The sequence below is a fragment of the Alligator mississippiensis genome, chromosome 3 (genome assembly GCF_030867095.1).
Source record: "Alligator mississippiensis isolate rAllMis1 chromosome 3, rAllMis1, whole genome shotgun sequence".
Taxonomy (NCBI): Eukaryota; Metazoa; Chordata; order Crocodylia; family Alligatoridae; genus Alligator; species Alligator mississippiensis.
The window spans coordinates 198,473,318-198,491,419 of NC_081826.1; the positions used below are offsets into that span (position 1 = coordinate 198,473,318).

Consider the following 18,102-nt stretch of genomic DNA (forward strand, 5'->3'; position numbering starts at 1 on the left):
GAGTAGTTCTAATACATTTCCTAAGGAATTATGCATGTTCATTATGAAGAGAATAGACCTTCCCCAGATTCTTGTGCATACACGGCTGCCATCCCCCTGCCACTCCTCCCCCCCCCCCCATATACACACAGAATAACAGAATATGAACTCCAGGTCCTGAAAAAAGATTTATATAAAACTTGCAGGGCATGTTCTCCCAACAGGTATAAGCAGTACTGCTACAGAAACTGCCCGGGGAATACCTATGCTGATGAAAATGCTCAAGAGTGCATGGAATGTCCAAACAACTGTGGCAGCTGTAATGAGAATGAGTGCCTCTGGTGCAACAAAGACTTTTATCTTTCAGGTAAGCACAGTAACATGCACTGTGCATATACAATAGGATCTGGAGGCTTGCCTTGAAGGACAAAATATGGATCCCATCTTCTGAGATGCCCTAGCACCTTCTATTGAAAGACATGGAAACTGAGGGAACTCAACAACTTTGTAGAATTAGGCCCTTTTTGTAAATTCAAGGCATCTTTTGGTTCAAAGGTCTCAAAATGTTCAACTATGAAATCCTACTTTTTTTTTTTGTTTGTTTTTTTAATGAGCGTTAGCATCCCTACTCACTCTGAGTGCATATAGGAAAATATTTCTATTTTATAGTGCTGTGTGAAACGAGGTGGTTTCAGTTCACAGAAAACCATGCAAACCTTTTTTCACTTTAAAATGCATTATGTACCTTCTAATTACACTTTGACTTTCAGGTCTAAGTAGAACAACAAGCCCCAGCACCCGAGCAAAACTTCAGTTAAAACTACTGAAGTTCACATCAAGTTCACACAAAACCAAGAATTCCTTATCGTTTCATAACAAAACCGTCAGTCAGTCAAGGCTGTCAGACAACACTGCCAATGTCTGAGCCCCTAGGTTATAAAATCCTAGTGTAAGATTTACTTCATGCTCCAGTACTAAAAGCTGTGATGTATAAACTGCTTCATGCTCTGTGGTGTTAACTTTAGGCAACTTTTATGCTAGCCTCGGACCAAGTACATTATAAGCTCCTTCTCTTCCTATTTTTAGCAGGGAAAAACCAGCAACTTCTCTTGTTTTTGCTAAATGAATTGCCACTTCTTAAATGTCTATTTAGACCACAGGGCAGTTCCTTCCTGTGCAGTTGTGTTATTGGGAAGAAAGTCACAAACTATTTTTTAGTCTTCACCATCCACAGCCATAACTGATCGACTTAGCAAAGGATTTTTCTTCCTTGCTTGTCTAAATTTATCATAGGGTTTTATGCTGCTAACTGTTATTTTGGTACTTTAATATCATCTCACTAGTATCCAAGTGTCTTGCTTCAGGTTTACTCAATACTGGCTTCACATTTGCTGGAAACTAGAGATTTATTAGAGTCTCAAAACCTTGATCTAGAGTTGAACATGGAATTTTTGGATCTTAGATTTTTGTTGGATTCATCTTTGCTAAAGGGCTCAACTGTGAAATTCAGATCCAAAATTAAAGTTTGTGCAAGACTACAGGAATTTAAAGATTTGGATGGAGCCATCTGTATTTGAACTCAAAAGTGTTGGGTTGAAAGTTGTGTAAAATTGTCTAAGACTGCACTGAGTTTAGTTTTTGTATTGCTGTCTAAGCAGGGCTTAAGGAGGTTTACAATAAATATTTCACACCCCTTCTACTATTCTGCCTGCTTTTCTAAAATTGCCTCTTTTCTAAGAGAGCTTAGAAGCACGCACCTTCCTCCATCCCAGTCAAACTGCACAAGGTTTCATGTCAGAGTTGTGATGTTTCTCAACTTTAAGATTCCCACTTGACTTTGATTTATTAGTTTCCAATTGATTTTATGGGAATCATATGGCTTAAAATCATTTGCAGTCTTTCAAAATATTCGTCATTTCCAAAAAGGTTGAAGCCTACATAAGGCAGACTAGGAATTAATTAATCCTTAAATGTGAGTTATTCTCAGTGAGTGTGTCTACACATTTATTAATGTATAGTAATTACTGTGCATTTAGTTTAGTAGTTCCTTAATGAAGTTCTACCTAAAGGCACAGTAACTACAGTTACTGCACAGTATCTCCAGTCCACGTTTTTTGGGGTTTTTTTGTGATGGTTACTGTGCAGTAGCCTAATAACACTGCACACTTTGCATTTTTGGTTTTTTGCATTCTTTGGTTTTTGACCAGCATGTTACTACACAATGTTATCAGGCTACTGCGCAGTAAGCGTCTCTTGTAGACACACCCTCTGTTGCTCTTCCTCTATATACCCAGGATGGACAAGGGTGGAATAGCATTTCTAATTTTCCAGTTTGGGGTGCTTGCTCTGTTTCAGCAAGATCATGGCTTAAAGGCTCTATATCTTTTTTAAAGATGGGATATGTGTGAATGAATGCAAAGCTGGTTTCTATGGCGATTATGTTACTGGAGTATGTGAAGCATGTCACAAGACCTGTGCCACATGTGAATGGTTCAACTATGATGACTGCACCAGCTGCAAAAAGAATTTCCGGATATATCATGGGAGGTGCGTGAATCCAGATAACGAACCAACAGAGAGAAAACCCTGGAATGGTATGTTGATACATATCCTCTGATCTCTGTCGCTTCATCACTGTGTACCACTAAGATTAATGAAGAAGTCTGAAAAGGAGCCCCATTCTTCTGTTTCTAAAGTCCTATAAACTTGAATAGAACTGATTAAGAGCATTTGATCCCAGGGTTATAGTCCCCCCACCCCCCATACAGAAACAATAGAGTTTTTATACAACTTAAGTCCAGTTTAGGTCCTGGTTTTTTCAACCTTGTATTGGCCTTCTGCACCAGGATGAATGTCACCTGAAGAGAATTGGAGATGATGTTATAAACAGCTTGTAAGTAGTATAGTGGGGGAAAAAATTAGATATCATGATATAATGAACTGAACACAGAATTTGGAGCTGGAACTTGAGTTTTAGCCCTCCCTTTGTCCTTACTCTGTAACCTTAAGAGATTAATTAACAATAGTAAAATATTTTTAGAAGGTAAGGAAGGTGATATATCTAAACATTTTTAGTATTATTGAAGCAAATAATTATTTGTAGCACATCACTTATTTTATTATTTTGTCATTTTTTCCTGTTTAACAACTACGTGAAAACAGATCACAGTACTTTCCTTTTTTTTCAAAGTAAACAAGTTATTTACTAGTTTCTTCAGCAAATTTATTTTGGTCAGTAGACAATTAATGAAGACATCACTGTGAATATTAATAATTTGTATTCTGCGCTGTGTTAGTAATATAAAATGCATGAGCCTGATCCATGCAATCAGAGAATAAAACAAATCAAGCAGTATTAATCATTATTTGGATTACTGAACATATTAAAAAATAAACTGGAGAGTTACAAACAGTCCAACTCAAAATTTACTTTAGAGTCAAACATTTATTTGGACCTAATAAGCAAAAAAAAAACAACAAAAAAACCCCAAAACACATCACAAGTAATAACACTTGGAAAGTTGGTCTGATATAAATTGTGTCATTTCACAAAGATAATGAAGTATTATTCCCTATTGTATCCGTAAGAAGATTGTGTCACAGGTAAAAGACTGAGTCAAAGAAAGAATAAAAATTCAAGTTGCCCTCCTTCCAGGCAATCCAAACCATACCTTACATTTTCAAGTGCACAAGGCACTTGCCAACCAGTACTATCCTTGGACATTTCCTTTAAACTGTTTAAGGCATCTATCTGTAGAATTACTGCTTTAGTCATTATTGTGATGTAAATGTTCTTCTGGATCAACCTCTTTGGAACTGGGACCATCAAAATAGGGCTTATTTAGAGAGCTGTATTCTCAAGATATGGGTAAGATAAGTCCACTTTCTCATTTGTACTATTTTGCAGCCCTTAGTAATGGAGTCTGCTTCAATATCTAAATATTCCTTATATACCAAAGCACTCAGTATATCTGGATTGGGCATTTGCACTGAAGCTGTTCTTTTGCATACACTTGGTACTAAGCCAGGGGTGTCTGGATCTGGACAACAGGGACTCCTTCTGAAGCAGCAGCAGCAACTACAGTGGGTCCAGGACAGGCAGCAGCATGAAACCACATTTAGGGGGCAGCACGGGTCCAGGAATGTGAAGCAGCATGTGTCTGGAGGCAGAAGCAATCATCCAGGGGTGTCATGGGCCTGCATTCTAGTGGTGGCTCTAGTCCATGTGGCTGCCACTAATGACCATATTCATCAGGGTCCAGGGACCCCAAATTCTGTAGCAGGTTATGCCCCCTAACTTCTGGTACCCTGCTGGACTACCAGTGGACTTGGTGGCATGGTTTTATGAGCTGAATTATATTTGACACGTGTGCTCTAACCCAAAGATTCATCATTTAGCACTGAGGCTAATACTATGAAACTTCCATGCTGGTATGAGCTTCCAAACCAGCAGTATTCGCCTTACCCACTTGAGTTGATACACAGTAGATGCAATCAAGATTTATGAATGGTGCTACCCAAGAAAGTAAACTCAACAGTTCCCAAGACTACTTCTTCTGAAGTGGTAGGGTTGTCTCAGGACACATGAACTTTCTTTACTTTTGCTTTTGACTTGGTGATAAGACCTATTTGTTCAAGTGCTGTGATAAGACTACTAGTCTTTTACTTCATTTTGGTTTTCAGTGCATTTTAGGGGAGAGATATCTGCAAACTGCAGACCTCCAAGTATACTATCTATCCATAGAATTATGGTTTCCATGTCAGAGGTCTGCCACATAAAAGTCATTTGCTTTTCTTGTGAAAACCTCACATGACTGACTCCTATTGAGTTTGTGATCCTTTATTATCATCATCACAAGAATGGGTAAGATAAAAGAAAATCAGCTTGTTCTTGCTCTCAGTGATGCTCTTGCTCTCTGTGACAGTTTTTCATGCCAGGAAAGAACTACGAGTGGTACAGCTCCCCAGACAAAGAACTGTACCAGTCATAGTTTTTTCCTGACATGATCATCCATGGTGGACAGGTTGAAATGTAGTGGTCAAACAAAACCTAGCATCACCCTCCCCTTCCCAGTCTTAGGGCTAGGAGATCACAAAATATGAAGTAATGCTTTAACACAGAAATAGAGATGAAGGTTGTGCAGTATATATAAGCTTAAGGTAAAAAGAAAAGAGCAGCACAGGGGACCTTTGCTGTGGCTGTTTACTAGTAGAAGCAAAATCAAACTCACTATTAGATCCTAAGATTCATTGGGAGTGCCTACTTCTCTGGTATAATGAAATGAAATATATGGTTTCTGTGATGACCATGACACAGCCAGTAATCTGGCCAAAATTATTTGACCCACATCGTTTAGTTCAGTAATGACTATGACAGCTTTTACAAAGGCATCTTGCCTTTCTTCTATGACAATACTGAAGTGAGAGAGGCAGGGTGTTGCTAGACTTTACATTTTATTCACAAATAATGAGGCCATTGTCTTCAGCCCTCTGGAAACAATTTGAGTATACGGATATGGACAGTGTAATTTAAAATCCTACCAACCAGTTTAATAACTAAATTGATCAATCAGATTGGATATGATGGTTCACAACCAACCCTTGTAAGTCTTATGAAGTGAGACTTGTTCCAGTTTGCCTCCTGGATAATAAATTAAAAGGCAGCATGCTACAAGATGAATCAATGCAGAGACTGAATTTCTTTTGGGAGACTGATGCATCTTAGTGAAGATGAAAATCTCTTTCTGGGTGCAGAGGACACGTTTTTTCTAACTTCCACTTCTTGCATAAGGATAAATGAAAGACCAGTCTCATGAATTTTCATGAGCCCACATACCAATCCAGACATTCTATAGAGAATAACTCTCTAAAATACCCACAAAATTGGTATTATTCTGGTGGGCAAAATATTCCATTCCAAACTGGGAATCATTAATAAGTAATATCATGGCATGAAATAAAGAAACAGATTGTCTGGCATCTGGACATTTAAAAGGACAAGCCAAGAAAGAAAAAAAAAAAAAGGTTGAGCTCTGTGTTTGTAGCTTGAAACATCTGTATTTTATCTGGTGTACCAGATGATGAAATGATTTTGGGAGCCAGGAGACATACTAGTGTAGGCTTGATTCACCAAGTGATTACACATACCCTTTCAACAGGACTAGACATTTTGTAAGCTGCAATCAGGTCTTCATTTTGTCAGTTCACTATAAATACCACACCCCAAGCTTGTGTGTTGCACAGTTACACAGCATAGCCTAATGCATTCTTTTGTGAGGTGCAAAGGAAACAATGGGTGTAGGCTTAGATCTGTGTCTATGAAACATCCAAGAGGGAATAGTTACTTTCAATTTACTCTCAAAAAAGGCCCCCAAACAACACTGTAATTAACTATGCAAAAGTAAGCACATATCTAGTACACCTCATATATTACAACACATAATAGAAATAGCATCCATTGGCTGTCATTGGATACCCTTATGAGAAGTCATGAACCAACTGCATCAATCTTCACACTTTTTCCTTAACACTACTGTAAATTACATCAATTAAAAGTGTAACATCCTCAGAGAAGGTTGGTTGAAAGAAAAAAAAAAATATTCAGAAACTGAAGATTTAGAGGAAGTAAGGGCCAAATGCATAATTTATCATAGAGGCTATGTATTTTGGGGTGTATGGGAAAACTGAGGAGAAGACCAGGAAAAGAGATTAAATGGATAGACAAGAGAGAAATGGGGGAATATGGGATAGGGGACAACTCTAGATGAAAAATTATCATGGACATTTAGAAAGAAAGATGTAGCAGCATAAAAGATATTAAGAAATCTTTTTAAACAACATTTATATATGAATTTTAAGGTTGTAAGGAGGCAAGCAAAACTTATTTACTAACCCATATAATCTTTGTCAACCCTCTTGGAGTTGCATGGAGATTTTATATTCTAGGCATTTGTTTGTAAACTAAAGTTATGGTTATTACAAGATAACTAGATTGGAAATTAATGGTTATTGGGGGGCTGTGATTTACCTCTCACCAATCCTACAGTACCTTTAAATTTATAATTCTCATAAGTCTTTGAGAGAGATAGGATAGGTTCTAGTATTTTATTACATATGGATATTGTTTTCATTACATTTTATTATGTCTTTGTAATTGTAATCATCTTTTAGAGATATGTGGTTTGTTTATACATTTTTATTCATGGCAGTATCATTTTTGCAAGGCCAGTACCAGAAGCAGAATAAAATCTAACACACTAAATAGCATCCCCACTGGAAATAATTGGATCATATTCAAATCACATCTTTACTATACAATGCATAAACCAAACAGGTCACCTTCTAAACTGGAATGTGTGCGTGGCTACAACAGCCCTGCTAGTGCAGTTTGTTTTAGACTCCTCACTGCAACAATGTACCATGTTTCATGGTTAGGCCTGTAAAAAACATTGACATAGAAACACAGATCCTTTAGTAGAAGCTGGTATATTTTTAATTAAAAAACAGAGGAGCAAGTACAAATGTGGGTGCTAATTTGATATGAAGATCAAAATTTAATCATTTTAATCTCCCTCATTTACCTAAATACTGTCAGACCATGTGGTCCCTAAATGAAAAAAAAACAAGGTGGCTTTGATAAACATGAACTTTAATGGTTAGATCTTTCACTGTGGCTAGGGACAGACATTCAAAAAGTCTGAGCCTGAATTGATTTAATCTTTCCAGGTTAGTCTAACCTACAAAGCTTGAACCAATTTAGAGGCGGATAGACATTCCCTTTTCATTCCAGAAATTCAGGTACATGCCTCCAGTGGCTCAGACTAGAAGCCAGGGGCTGTTAGAGCAGCCCTACCTTCTCTTCCACAGTGCTGAGCTGAGGGCAGGGCATGGCCAGGCCCCTGCAGGATCTCTGATTAGAGAGGTCTGCCTGCACCATCCCAGGCTTTTCCCCACTCACTGCTCAAGGGGTGGGAGTGTTGCCAGCCCCCGGCTCCCTGCTAGCACTCTGAGGCAAGGGGGCATAGAGGGGCTGCAGTGCATGCATCTGTTGATGATACAGATCTTTTCAGTCTCCCTCCCTGCTTCTTTATATTGTCTGCAGCAAACTGACAGGAAAGCAAGCCAGCAGGGGGCTGATAACAGTGTTTATCGCCCGATTAGCAAAACAGTTGCCTCTCTCCATTAATTCAAATGCTTCTTAAACAGCTTACTGGCTGACATATTGATTACCTCCAAAAAGTCCTAAGCAGTCACTGTTCTGTCTGCCTGCTCCAGTGAAATGGGAGACACACATACACAGACATCTCTTAGCATTAGCTAGCATACCACATACCTAGAGTCTGTGGGGCTGGGGTCTATGCTGTGGGAGATGGGAGGAAGGGAGGGAAGGGGGGGATTTCCTGCTTGAGCAGCAAGCAACAAGGGCAGGGGTTGGGTAGGAGGAAGCCAGGCAGACCCTGCTGTGCCTGGAAGTCTCTGCCAGAGCTCTGGCTAGGGGGCAGAGAGGAGGGACCTGCTCTGCTGTGGAGCAGAAAGCCCTGTCCAGCAGAGAGAGCATGCCAGGATGTTGAGGGCATCTGCTTTAACTTAAACCAGTAAGGGCTCTAGGACAGATATTGCATAAACCGATTTGATCCAAATCCGTTTAGTCTGATACTACATTCAACCAGGTTTGTCTAAAAAACTGGTTTCAGCCATTTTCAAGCTGGTTTATGTGCACTGAACATCTGTTCTGTTACAGGTTTAAACCAGTTTCTGATCACTTAAGCTGGTTTATGTGTAATGTCTGTCCCTAGCCTGTATGGATGAAGGGTAAGTTATGTGCATAAGCATCAAGCTGAAGAGAGATGAGCAGGACAAGAAGCACAAAGAGACTGCTCATCCTCTAATGTGAGTTCTCTTATGGCTGCCTGCTAGGAAAATCAAAGAGAGGACTGTATATTTAAGCAGCTCTTTGAAAGGTGAGGACTGTATACTAATGTCTCTCTCTTCAGACATGCCCATTCACTGCATAGATCCAGCCCCTTTTTTCACCTTGTATTCTTAACAGTAAGTAATAAGGTATGTGAAGGGTTCCAAATATTAACTTTTTCTTTTAATCTGTGCTACTAGAAATACTACGGTGACACAGAGAGAAAATAACTTTACAGACACATGGCTTCATTGGGACTAGAATTTTATTCAGTGCTGTCCCTATTCCAATAAAGTTCCTTATTCAGTGTTAGAAGAAATTACTTATTTCTGTGGTTCTTTAACATGGTCTTATGTCACGTTGTACAACACTGACTCATTTTGAGACAGTATAAATAAGAAAGAAGGAGAAACACTAAAAATTGTCTTTCACTTGAGAAACCTCGGAACCACCTGAATGGATAGAGTGCTACACCAGGCAAGAGCTTAATTCACAAAACAGCAAAGTAAAAGTTAGCTCTTTAAGTTTTTGAAATAGGAAGTAAAGCAGCTAAATTTCCTTTACTGATGAAGGAAATAGGAATTAAATGCGACACTGAGCCACGTTCTAGTCTTAGTGGGTATTTATATAGGTGATATAGTTTATGAGAAATCTAAGGAAAAACATCATCTAGTAAACCCTGAAAGTCTGACGATGTCTCTTTCCATTTTTTAAAAATCAGAAATGAAATCGTAAATGGTTAAATCATCAAAAAGCATCAAGCCAGCATCCTATTTATCTGAATAAAAAGAAGTAGCTCACATTTCTCTCTTGTCTATTATTTCAAGGTTGTCTGCAGAACCAGGCCAACATCATTGCACTGGTGAACATCTGGCTCGCATATTTAAGGTTTTCTGTACAGCCATCAGAGCTACAGACTTAAATATTTTTAAAATGAAAGCTTAGATTCTGGAGCACAAGAGGATAGCCTTCACAAAACAACACGTCATAGCTAGTGAAGCAGATGGGAACTTGCCTTATTCAATGCCATCTCAGATAAAAGCTCTGGAGAAGCTAGCTTAGAATGCAAGACTAACAGCTAAAATGGGCAACTCTTTTCCTCTTTCTATTTCTTTTTTCACTCCCTAATCCCAAAAACTCTTTTCCTTCATGCAGACAACTCAGATACCAATTAATTCTACTTCAGCCAGCCCTACAAAGCTTAACTTGCCACATGTCCAGAGTGAGTAATGTTTTTCAGCAACAGATGAAATGTTTTTATATGGCAGAAAATAGCCATTTGTTTTCAAATTACCATCAGTCATTAGAACAAAAGCCAAGCAAATATATTTTGTCAGTGGTCTGGCCAATTTTCTTGACAACTCTACAAAGCTGTTCTGTTTATAAAAGCACTGTTCATAATATGGCAGGTGCTATGCACAGGCATCTGTCATGAAACCTTTGCAGAATTTTGGAGGACATTTGGAGCATATGTAGAACATTGGCCACTTTCTAAAGGAGCAAGAAAATTACATTTGAGAAGCAGTTAAACAGACTATCAAGAGCAGAGTTGGGCCCTAATTTTTTAAAACCTGGGTAGAGTCAGTGGTTGTTTTGAGGCAGGGGAAACTCCATCTGGGGAAACCGAAATCTGAATGACCCAAGTTAATTGGAAGCTTTTCATATCAGTACTAGGAAAAGCGTTCTTAAGAGAGGTGTATAAATATTTGTCAGACTGGAAAGTTAGAAGCTGCATTTATAGAAGTTCTGCCACGCTATGAAGCATCTCAAGCTCAACTGCTTGTGCACATTTCCCTCTGGTGGACGTTCAGACATACTACAGAAGTGGTTGTTCAAAGATAACCATATCACACATGATGCCAAGGAACCAAAGATGCAAGCTTTAGACTGCAGTCTTCAGTACCGAAATACCTTCTTGTAAAAGAACCGCCCCCCCCCAAAAACAAAAAAACCCTATTGTTTTTTAAATGCAAAAAGAGGGAAATGTTGTTTTCAGAGAGATGAGAGCCTGTAAACCATTCTTCAGCAGCTGCTAACAGCCGCTCTGTTTCAGCCTTCTCCAACTTCTATTTGTACTATCCCAATGGCTCAAACAAGGTCAAGGTCCCATTATCTTGGCAGTGGATGCTTATGTTATATTTAGTCTCTTTTCTTCACTCATAATTAGTATGCTGTGATATGACTTAAAAGAATTTGTCCTGCCTACGGTGGGGATATCAGAGGAAAAAATATGAAATAAAATACTGAAAAGTATGTGGCTGTTGAGAAGCTGAATTAAAATCTGAATTCACCCTTGAATAGAAAAAAAAAAGTTCAGATATTTTCTAAAGGAAATCAGAGCATAGCCTTGACATAAAGGGTTCCAAGGAGTTGATAGAACAACTTGAAAAAAAGCAATTCAAGTTAGCTACCAAGAGCAGATGGTATTCAGTTCTTTTGAGGTTTTAGAGGTATATAAAAGTGAGAAATACTAATTAATAATGTGGCTACACAAAAGAGCAATAATAATTCAAGATGATCAAAGAGGGCTTCTATAGCTACTTTTTAAAAGAGGAATCAAGGGGAATCCAAGAATTCCCAGAATAAGAATCTTGCCTCAATACCAAAGAAAATGCAAGACAAAACATTTAAAAGACAGAAAAGTAACACGCTTGGAAAAAAAAAAAAATACAAGTTAATACTGCCAACTTACAGAAGAGAAAAAAAAAAAAAATGATGCCTCGCTTTTCAAGGACTGTTACCTACTAATTAAAAGGTGGCCCTATTTTTTTAAAAGGTTAGTTTACAATAAGACAGTATTAGGGAAATAAATAGCTATGAAACGAAACAGTAGCATCTTGTGAAAAAAACAGCTGCCAGGAAGTAGGGTGCTTGGGGATCTCTTTAGACCTATACTGTACTTTTCTTATTCACCTGAAGACTAAAATGAAGTTATCTATATATTGGTTTAATTAGTAACATCCAGAGCATTGAGAGAGACTCCAAATAGCTTTAAATAAATTAAGCAGTATAAGAACAGATGGAATTTAAGTTGGTTAAGTGTATGGCTATGAATGCTGATAATGTTTTGCGTATTTCTTAGAGGGTAATGGATTCTGAACTTATAGGATCCCCAGAAAAAAAGAAAGTATTGTTTTATAGTGCTTCTCATGATATCTGCCTAGCACCCAGCTCAAATTGAAATAAGTATTAAGAATTACCCCATAGCACCTCTAGCTCAGGATCTAGAAATCCTACTTCCTGCCAAGCACCTAGCTTTTCTATGTCTGCCTCCAAAAACAATGACTATCAAGGTTATAAAGACTTCCTACACTCCAGAGTCTAAGTGAGGCTAACTAAACCAAGCTAAAGTTTAAATTAAAAAAGGACTGTTCCTCTCCCTTCCTCCACAAACCCTTCCCCTTCCTGAGTAACAACAAACTTCAGTCATTAGAGCCCATCTCTCATATAAATGTGTTGGAAGGATTACTTAAGTTATCACAGCTGCCCCAGCCCTACTGCCCTCTCTGACAAGCCAAACATTTAAGGCATGCAGCTGTGGCTTTCCTGTTACCCAGGGAGAGATAGTTATCACTTGCCTCATCAAGGCAAAAGAAAAAGGTCTGTATAGATTCTCTCATGGTGCCTTAGCAAAGTGATAGAAAATGAGACAATGTTTAATAATGGTATACTGTAGCAAACTTAGTTTTGGGCATCATGTGAACTGTAAAACATTCTACTTTGGACACATGTTTTTGCTGTTTCTAAGAAAGAATAGATCCAGAAAAAGCAAATGAAGCCAGTGGAAGGTATGAAGAGATTTATGGTTGAGGATAAGATAAAAAGACTAGGGATATCATGCCTGGCAGAGCAGCTAGGGCATCTTGTTATAGCTCTAGAGTTGTGAGTTTGAATCCTACCCTATACTTATGCTAAGGTTGCCTTCATTTGACCTATATGTAAATAGAAACTTGGCCATTTAGACTGGAGAGTCAAAGGTTGCTCCTTTCCTATCAGCTACAAACATTGGATTACTTTAACCATGTCAGCACTACAGACCACAAAGGCTCTGTGGGATCTCTGACCTTCTGAGTTAGCCTGGGAAGAAGAGGAGTTAGATGTGGTTTAACTGAGTGTTTTCAAATTATAAAGGATATAAGAAAACCAACCTATCTCACCTTGATTTTTTTTTTTTTTTGTCTCACAAAAGGATAATAAAGTAATTAATGAAATTAATAAAAGAGGCCACGTATTTAGTAGTTCACATGCCCATGTTCATTCTGTGTTACTCATATTCACTCTTACTTGCTGTATATTCATGTTCTCATTTGCTCATTGATTCTTTTTTGAGGCCATGAAATAGAATCAAGGACCTTGGTAAGCCAAAGACAACAATGGCTAAATGCTGTGGTCTTTACAGCACTTCACCTTGAACGGCTGCCACTGAGCACAGGATAGAGGATACCTAATTTAAACTCTAGCATAACAGAAATGTAAAAGAATAGATTTGTTTAAAAGCAATGAAGATGATGGGACTGGCCAAAAAATTGGGAGAGTTTCTGTTTTCTGTGACATTTGATTTCCCTGAGCTACATCCAAAAGCATCTATTATTATATATGACCATCTGATAGAAAAGTAATCACAGTCATAACATACTGAAACCAGAGAATAATGCTGCTAGGAAGGACAGAGTATGTTAAACACAGGTAAAGAGAAACATGCAGATCTACTGATACAAAATAGAAGCAGTTAAAATGCAAGAGGTCTAGATGTCAAACTTGACAGAGTCTACTCTCATCTTTAATAAGAATTGCCTTGATGGGATTCCTGCATGCCATGCTTCTTTTAATTTGAGCAGCCTTTTGTCTGCATTAGAATAAGGAACAACTTGCTGGTATCTCGTGTTAACAGGTGACCCTTTGACAAATTAGGTGTGTTCCTCAGGTCCCTTGAAATCTAGTCTACTGCTGAGCAAAGTCTCTGCAAATATTAACTCAGGGTCTCAGGTTTCCCACTAGGAGTTAGAAGCCTAATTTTTCAAATTTAAAGATTCAGTAGGGAGAACACAAAGGAGTCTTCCTGCTGAGGAAGGGGAATAGGTGGTGATGGATATCAAAATAAATGTATTTTAAGGACTCTCATTCTAGGCAGTCACTTTCTACCTTTCATATTTATAAGTCATTCCCATTAATACAACATAACAAAACAATAGTAAGAATTCTATATTCAGCAGCAATCCACTAACCTTACTTTCCTTCTAGTAAGAATGTATCCACATATCCATAATCTATATACAGTAATCTTCTATTCTATATCACTTACCTAAAATTACCAACAATAAACTCACATGTCTTCAGCACCAAACAGTCCAGTTATCTGATGATAACTTGTGTGTTTTATTTTATTACACTACCTTTTTACTCAACTTTTCACTTGTGGAGTTGAACTGAATTGCCATTTTTCTCCTTATTTCATTCTGAGGATTCTATAAGTAGCTGTGCCAATAATTATGTTTTTTTTAAATATCCCTGAGTAAACCTAAACAGAAAAAGTAGAAAAATTCAAAGATTGCCTGTTTGCCTTCCTAAAGGTGTTGTTCTTCAGTAAGACTGTACGAAATAAGCAGTAGTTTTTCTTCCCTATACAGACATACTGGGACAGAACCGGCCCTGTGATTCTTCATGTAAGACCTGCAGTACAGCTGCCAATGTGTGCACTTCCTGTCCCAAAGGTAAGCGGCATCTAGCTTCTTTGGGTGAATTTGTAATATAGTAAGCTACATTTCTGTATATGTTTCATATACTATATATTGCCAAAGGATATATGGGGTAATGAAGGGTAGAAGTTTCTTCACTCATGTAGCATATTAACATATTTACTCAGTTCTAAGATGAGGTTTCCCACCCTGATTTAACATGGGACAGAAAAGCCCTTTGTCTTAAAATTATTTACGGGGGGAGGGTGTGAAGGAAGAGGTTACTGCTTTGGCTTGGGCAAAAGCCCCTACCTGGGGTTTGGTCCATAGCCATAGCTGCTGTCTGTCCCTTCCCACCACCACTACACCCTGCCATCTCCTCCCTGCAGCCTCTTTTCCCCCTCTCCCCACCATGCAGCCTCTGCCTGCCCCTCTCCCTCCTCACTTTACCCTTGTTCTACACCTGCAGGCTCCATCCACACTGTATCCTGGGGCATTAAGCTCCAGCCCAACCCCAAAGCAGCAGTGCACAGCCCTCAAAGCTGCTATGGGGGCTGGGCTGGAGCCATACTCAGTGACCCAGGCTACAATATGGATTGAGCAAGGGTAAGACAGGGGAGAAAGTGGGGTGCAGAAGTTGGAAGGGAGGTGGGAGCAGAGGCTGGAGGGGGAGAGGCAGGAGGAGAAGCAGAGGCAGAGGGGAAATGGGGGTCCAAGGCTGTGGGGTGGGAGGCAGGCAGGGAGCCGAGGTGGCAGGGAATAGCCACAAGCACAACTTGCTTGACCTCCCTGTATCAACCCCACCACGGCCTGAGCCTCTACAGCAGTGGGAGGGATGACTTAAAGAGAACCCTCCAATATTTAGATTCTATACATGGAAAATTGTAACACATTTATAAAGTTCCTATGTATAGAATCTAATTACTGGGGTCATCTTAAATTCAGAGTTATCTTAGATTCAGGTAAATCTGGGAAATCAGAAGAAGATGTGCTATCTGCTGACTGAAACTAGATATATTCAGGCTAGGAATAAAGCACACATCATTATAAGCAATTGATATTAACCTATGTCTTAAGGCATCTTGTTGATTCCTTGTTCACTCAACTAGAAGTTACTGGCTTGATGCAGGAATTGCTAGGTAAAATCCTATGGCCTATCTATTCTGAAAGTGAGATAAGTGACTATGAGTGAGGGCTGAACAGACTTCTTCAGGAAAGAGCTTAAAAGAATGTTGCAGTTAAAAAAAATAAAGCTGAACTTTGGACTTGTACAGTCTACTAAGCTAAGGTATTCAGTTTAAGAAAAAGAACCCCATCAGTATGTGTTGCCAGAACAAAAAAAGCTCCAGAAATGTTTTGTTTAAACTTCTCACCTATTCCTTTTCCTTGATTGGGTCTGCTGTGTAGGGACATTTCTTTCCTTTGAAACATGTGTCAAGCAATGCCCACAAGGAACTTTGGCCAACCTAAGAAATGGGAAATGTGAGAATTGCACAGACAACTGTGAAAACTGCTCTGAACCTAGGTACTGCCTAAAGTGCCACTCTGTCCCAGATCAGCTGTTCTACCTGCATGAAGGCAGATGCCTTCAGGAATGCCCAGAGTAAGTAATTTTTTATTCATTCTTTAGCTTGTTTGTCTACATCAATATTCAGGTGTTGTTATGAATTTCATAACCATGGTTCATTTCCATGGTTAAAGCCCCTCTAAGGAAAGATTAATGTAGTACCTTGACCATCCAAAATTACAGTATGCTTACATTTGATTTATGTTTCAGCTGGATAACATAATTTCCATTGCTCATAATAGAAGTTGCACGTGAGTGCAAGAAAAATAAGAGCTGTGTGTGAAGTCCCAGAGTCAATGGCAAAAATCACACTGACACCACAATGTAATATGAGCAGTGGGCACAGAATGGAGTGACTGAGGGATTAATGGACTTAACCATCCTGAGCATGCAAATGAGATGATTAATAATGCATTCCATTTGGTTTTTCTCCTGTTCAGAAATGAAGGCCCCCATGGATCTGACCCTAAAATAGATCAGGTTCCTCTGCACTCTCTATCCTGCTTATCACCATCTATCACTTCGATCAAGCCGTTAATGACTGCCACTTGATTTCTTCCTCCTAGTAAAATGTGTTCGGCTCTCTCTTCTGGTGTGATATACATGAATTCTTTGTATTATTTTTTCTTACAATTCTTGAAGGATTCTTTACATTGATTTGCCTGCCATTATTTCCACAACTGCTCACTGTGTCCCTTGCTCACTAGACAAGAGTGGGCCAATAGAATAGATTCTGATTTTATAGAGCAGAATAAATATGAAGAAACTACACTAAACAGGTACTTCACTTCAGATACAAGGCTAGTATGGAGGGATTTCTTGCCTTAGTAGACTTACATTGGCCCCTGCAAACCCTCACTGCAGGCTGGGCCCCTAAGCAGTGGACACATGCCACTGCACCGCTTGCAGGGGATGGGGCTGGACTTGGTGCTTAGCGGATGCAGTCCAGGCAGTGCCACTCTGCAGGAGATGGGGCTGCACCAGCTAAGTGCTGAGCCCATTTCCATCCCCTGTGAGTGGTGCTGCCTGGGCCGTGCCAGCCAAGCACCAAGCCCACCCTCATCCTCTGTGAGCAGTGTTGCCTGGGCAGCACCAGGCAAGTGCTGAGCCCATCCCCTGTGAGTGCCCATCCCCTGTGAGCAGCACTAAGCTCAGTGCTCAGCTGGCGCAGCCCCATCTCCTGTGAGTGCCCTATGGAAATGCCGTTCAGCCAGGTGCTGAGCCCAGCTCCACCCGCTGTGAGTGGCCCTGCCTGGGCTGTGCCAACCTAGCCAAGCCCGGTGCCACTCGCAGGGGATGGGGCCGGGCACAGTGCTCACCTGGCACAGTCCAGTCAGTGCTGCTCACAGGAGACAGGACCAGGCTCAGTGCCCTGCTGAGTGGCACCTCCATAATGCACTGGCAGGGAATGGGGCCTCACCAGCCAAGCACCGAGCCTGGCACCTGGCTGAGCTCAGCACCCAGCCGAGCTCAGTGCCCAGCTGAGCAGCATCTCCATAGTGACGGCAAGGTCTGCAGGCCTTGATATGGTGTATAAGTTGAGGTTGAATTTCAAGAGTTAAAAATTGGGCTTCAAAACTTGACTTGTACACCATGAAATTCATAGATTCATAGATGTTAGGGTCGGAAGTGACCTCAATAAATCATTGAGTCCTACCCCCTGACTAGACAAGAAAGAGTACTGGGGTCAGAAGTCCCCAGCCAGATGCCTGTCCAGCCTTCTCTTAAAGACCCCCAAGGCAGGGGAGAGCACCACCTCCCTTGGAAGCCCATTCCAAATTTTGGCCACCCTCACAGTGAAGTTTTTTCTGGTATCTAGCCTAAATCTTCTGTCTGTCAGTTTGTGACCATTGTTCCTTGTTACCCCAAGAGAAGCCCTGGTGAACAGAGCATCTCCAATCCTTTGCTGTGTCCTGCTAATGAATTTGTAGGCAGCCACAAAATCACCTCTCGGCCTTCTCTTGTGGCAG

At 39.9% G+C, this 18,102-nt stretch overlaps 1 protein-coding gene across 1 annotated transcript in view; it reads left to right on the top strand.

The window, feature by feature from the left end:
* The window catches only part of PCSK5 (proprotein convertase subtilisin/kexin type 5), a 374,668-nt gene that overhangs the window by 339,721 nt on the left and 16,845 nt on the right, over nucleotides 1–18,102 (top strand). The window contains exons 26-29 of the mRNA XM_006272449.4: nucleotides 204–346; nucleotides 2,373–2,573; nucleotides 14,518–14,601; nucleotides 15,973–16,168. Of these exons, the coding sequence (XP_006272511.1) occupies nucleotides 204–346; nucleotides 2,373–2,573; nucleotides 14,518–14,601; nucleotides 15,973–16,168 (624 nt within the window). The remainder of the gene's footprint in view (nucleotides 1–203; nucleotides 347–2,372; nucleotides 2,574–14,517; nucleotides 14,602–15,972; nucleotides 16,169–18,102) is intronic.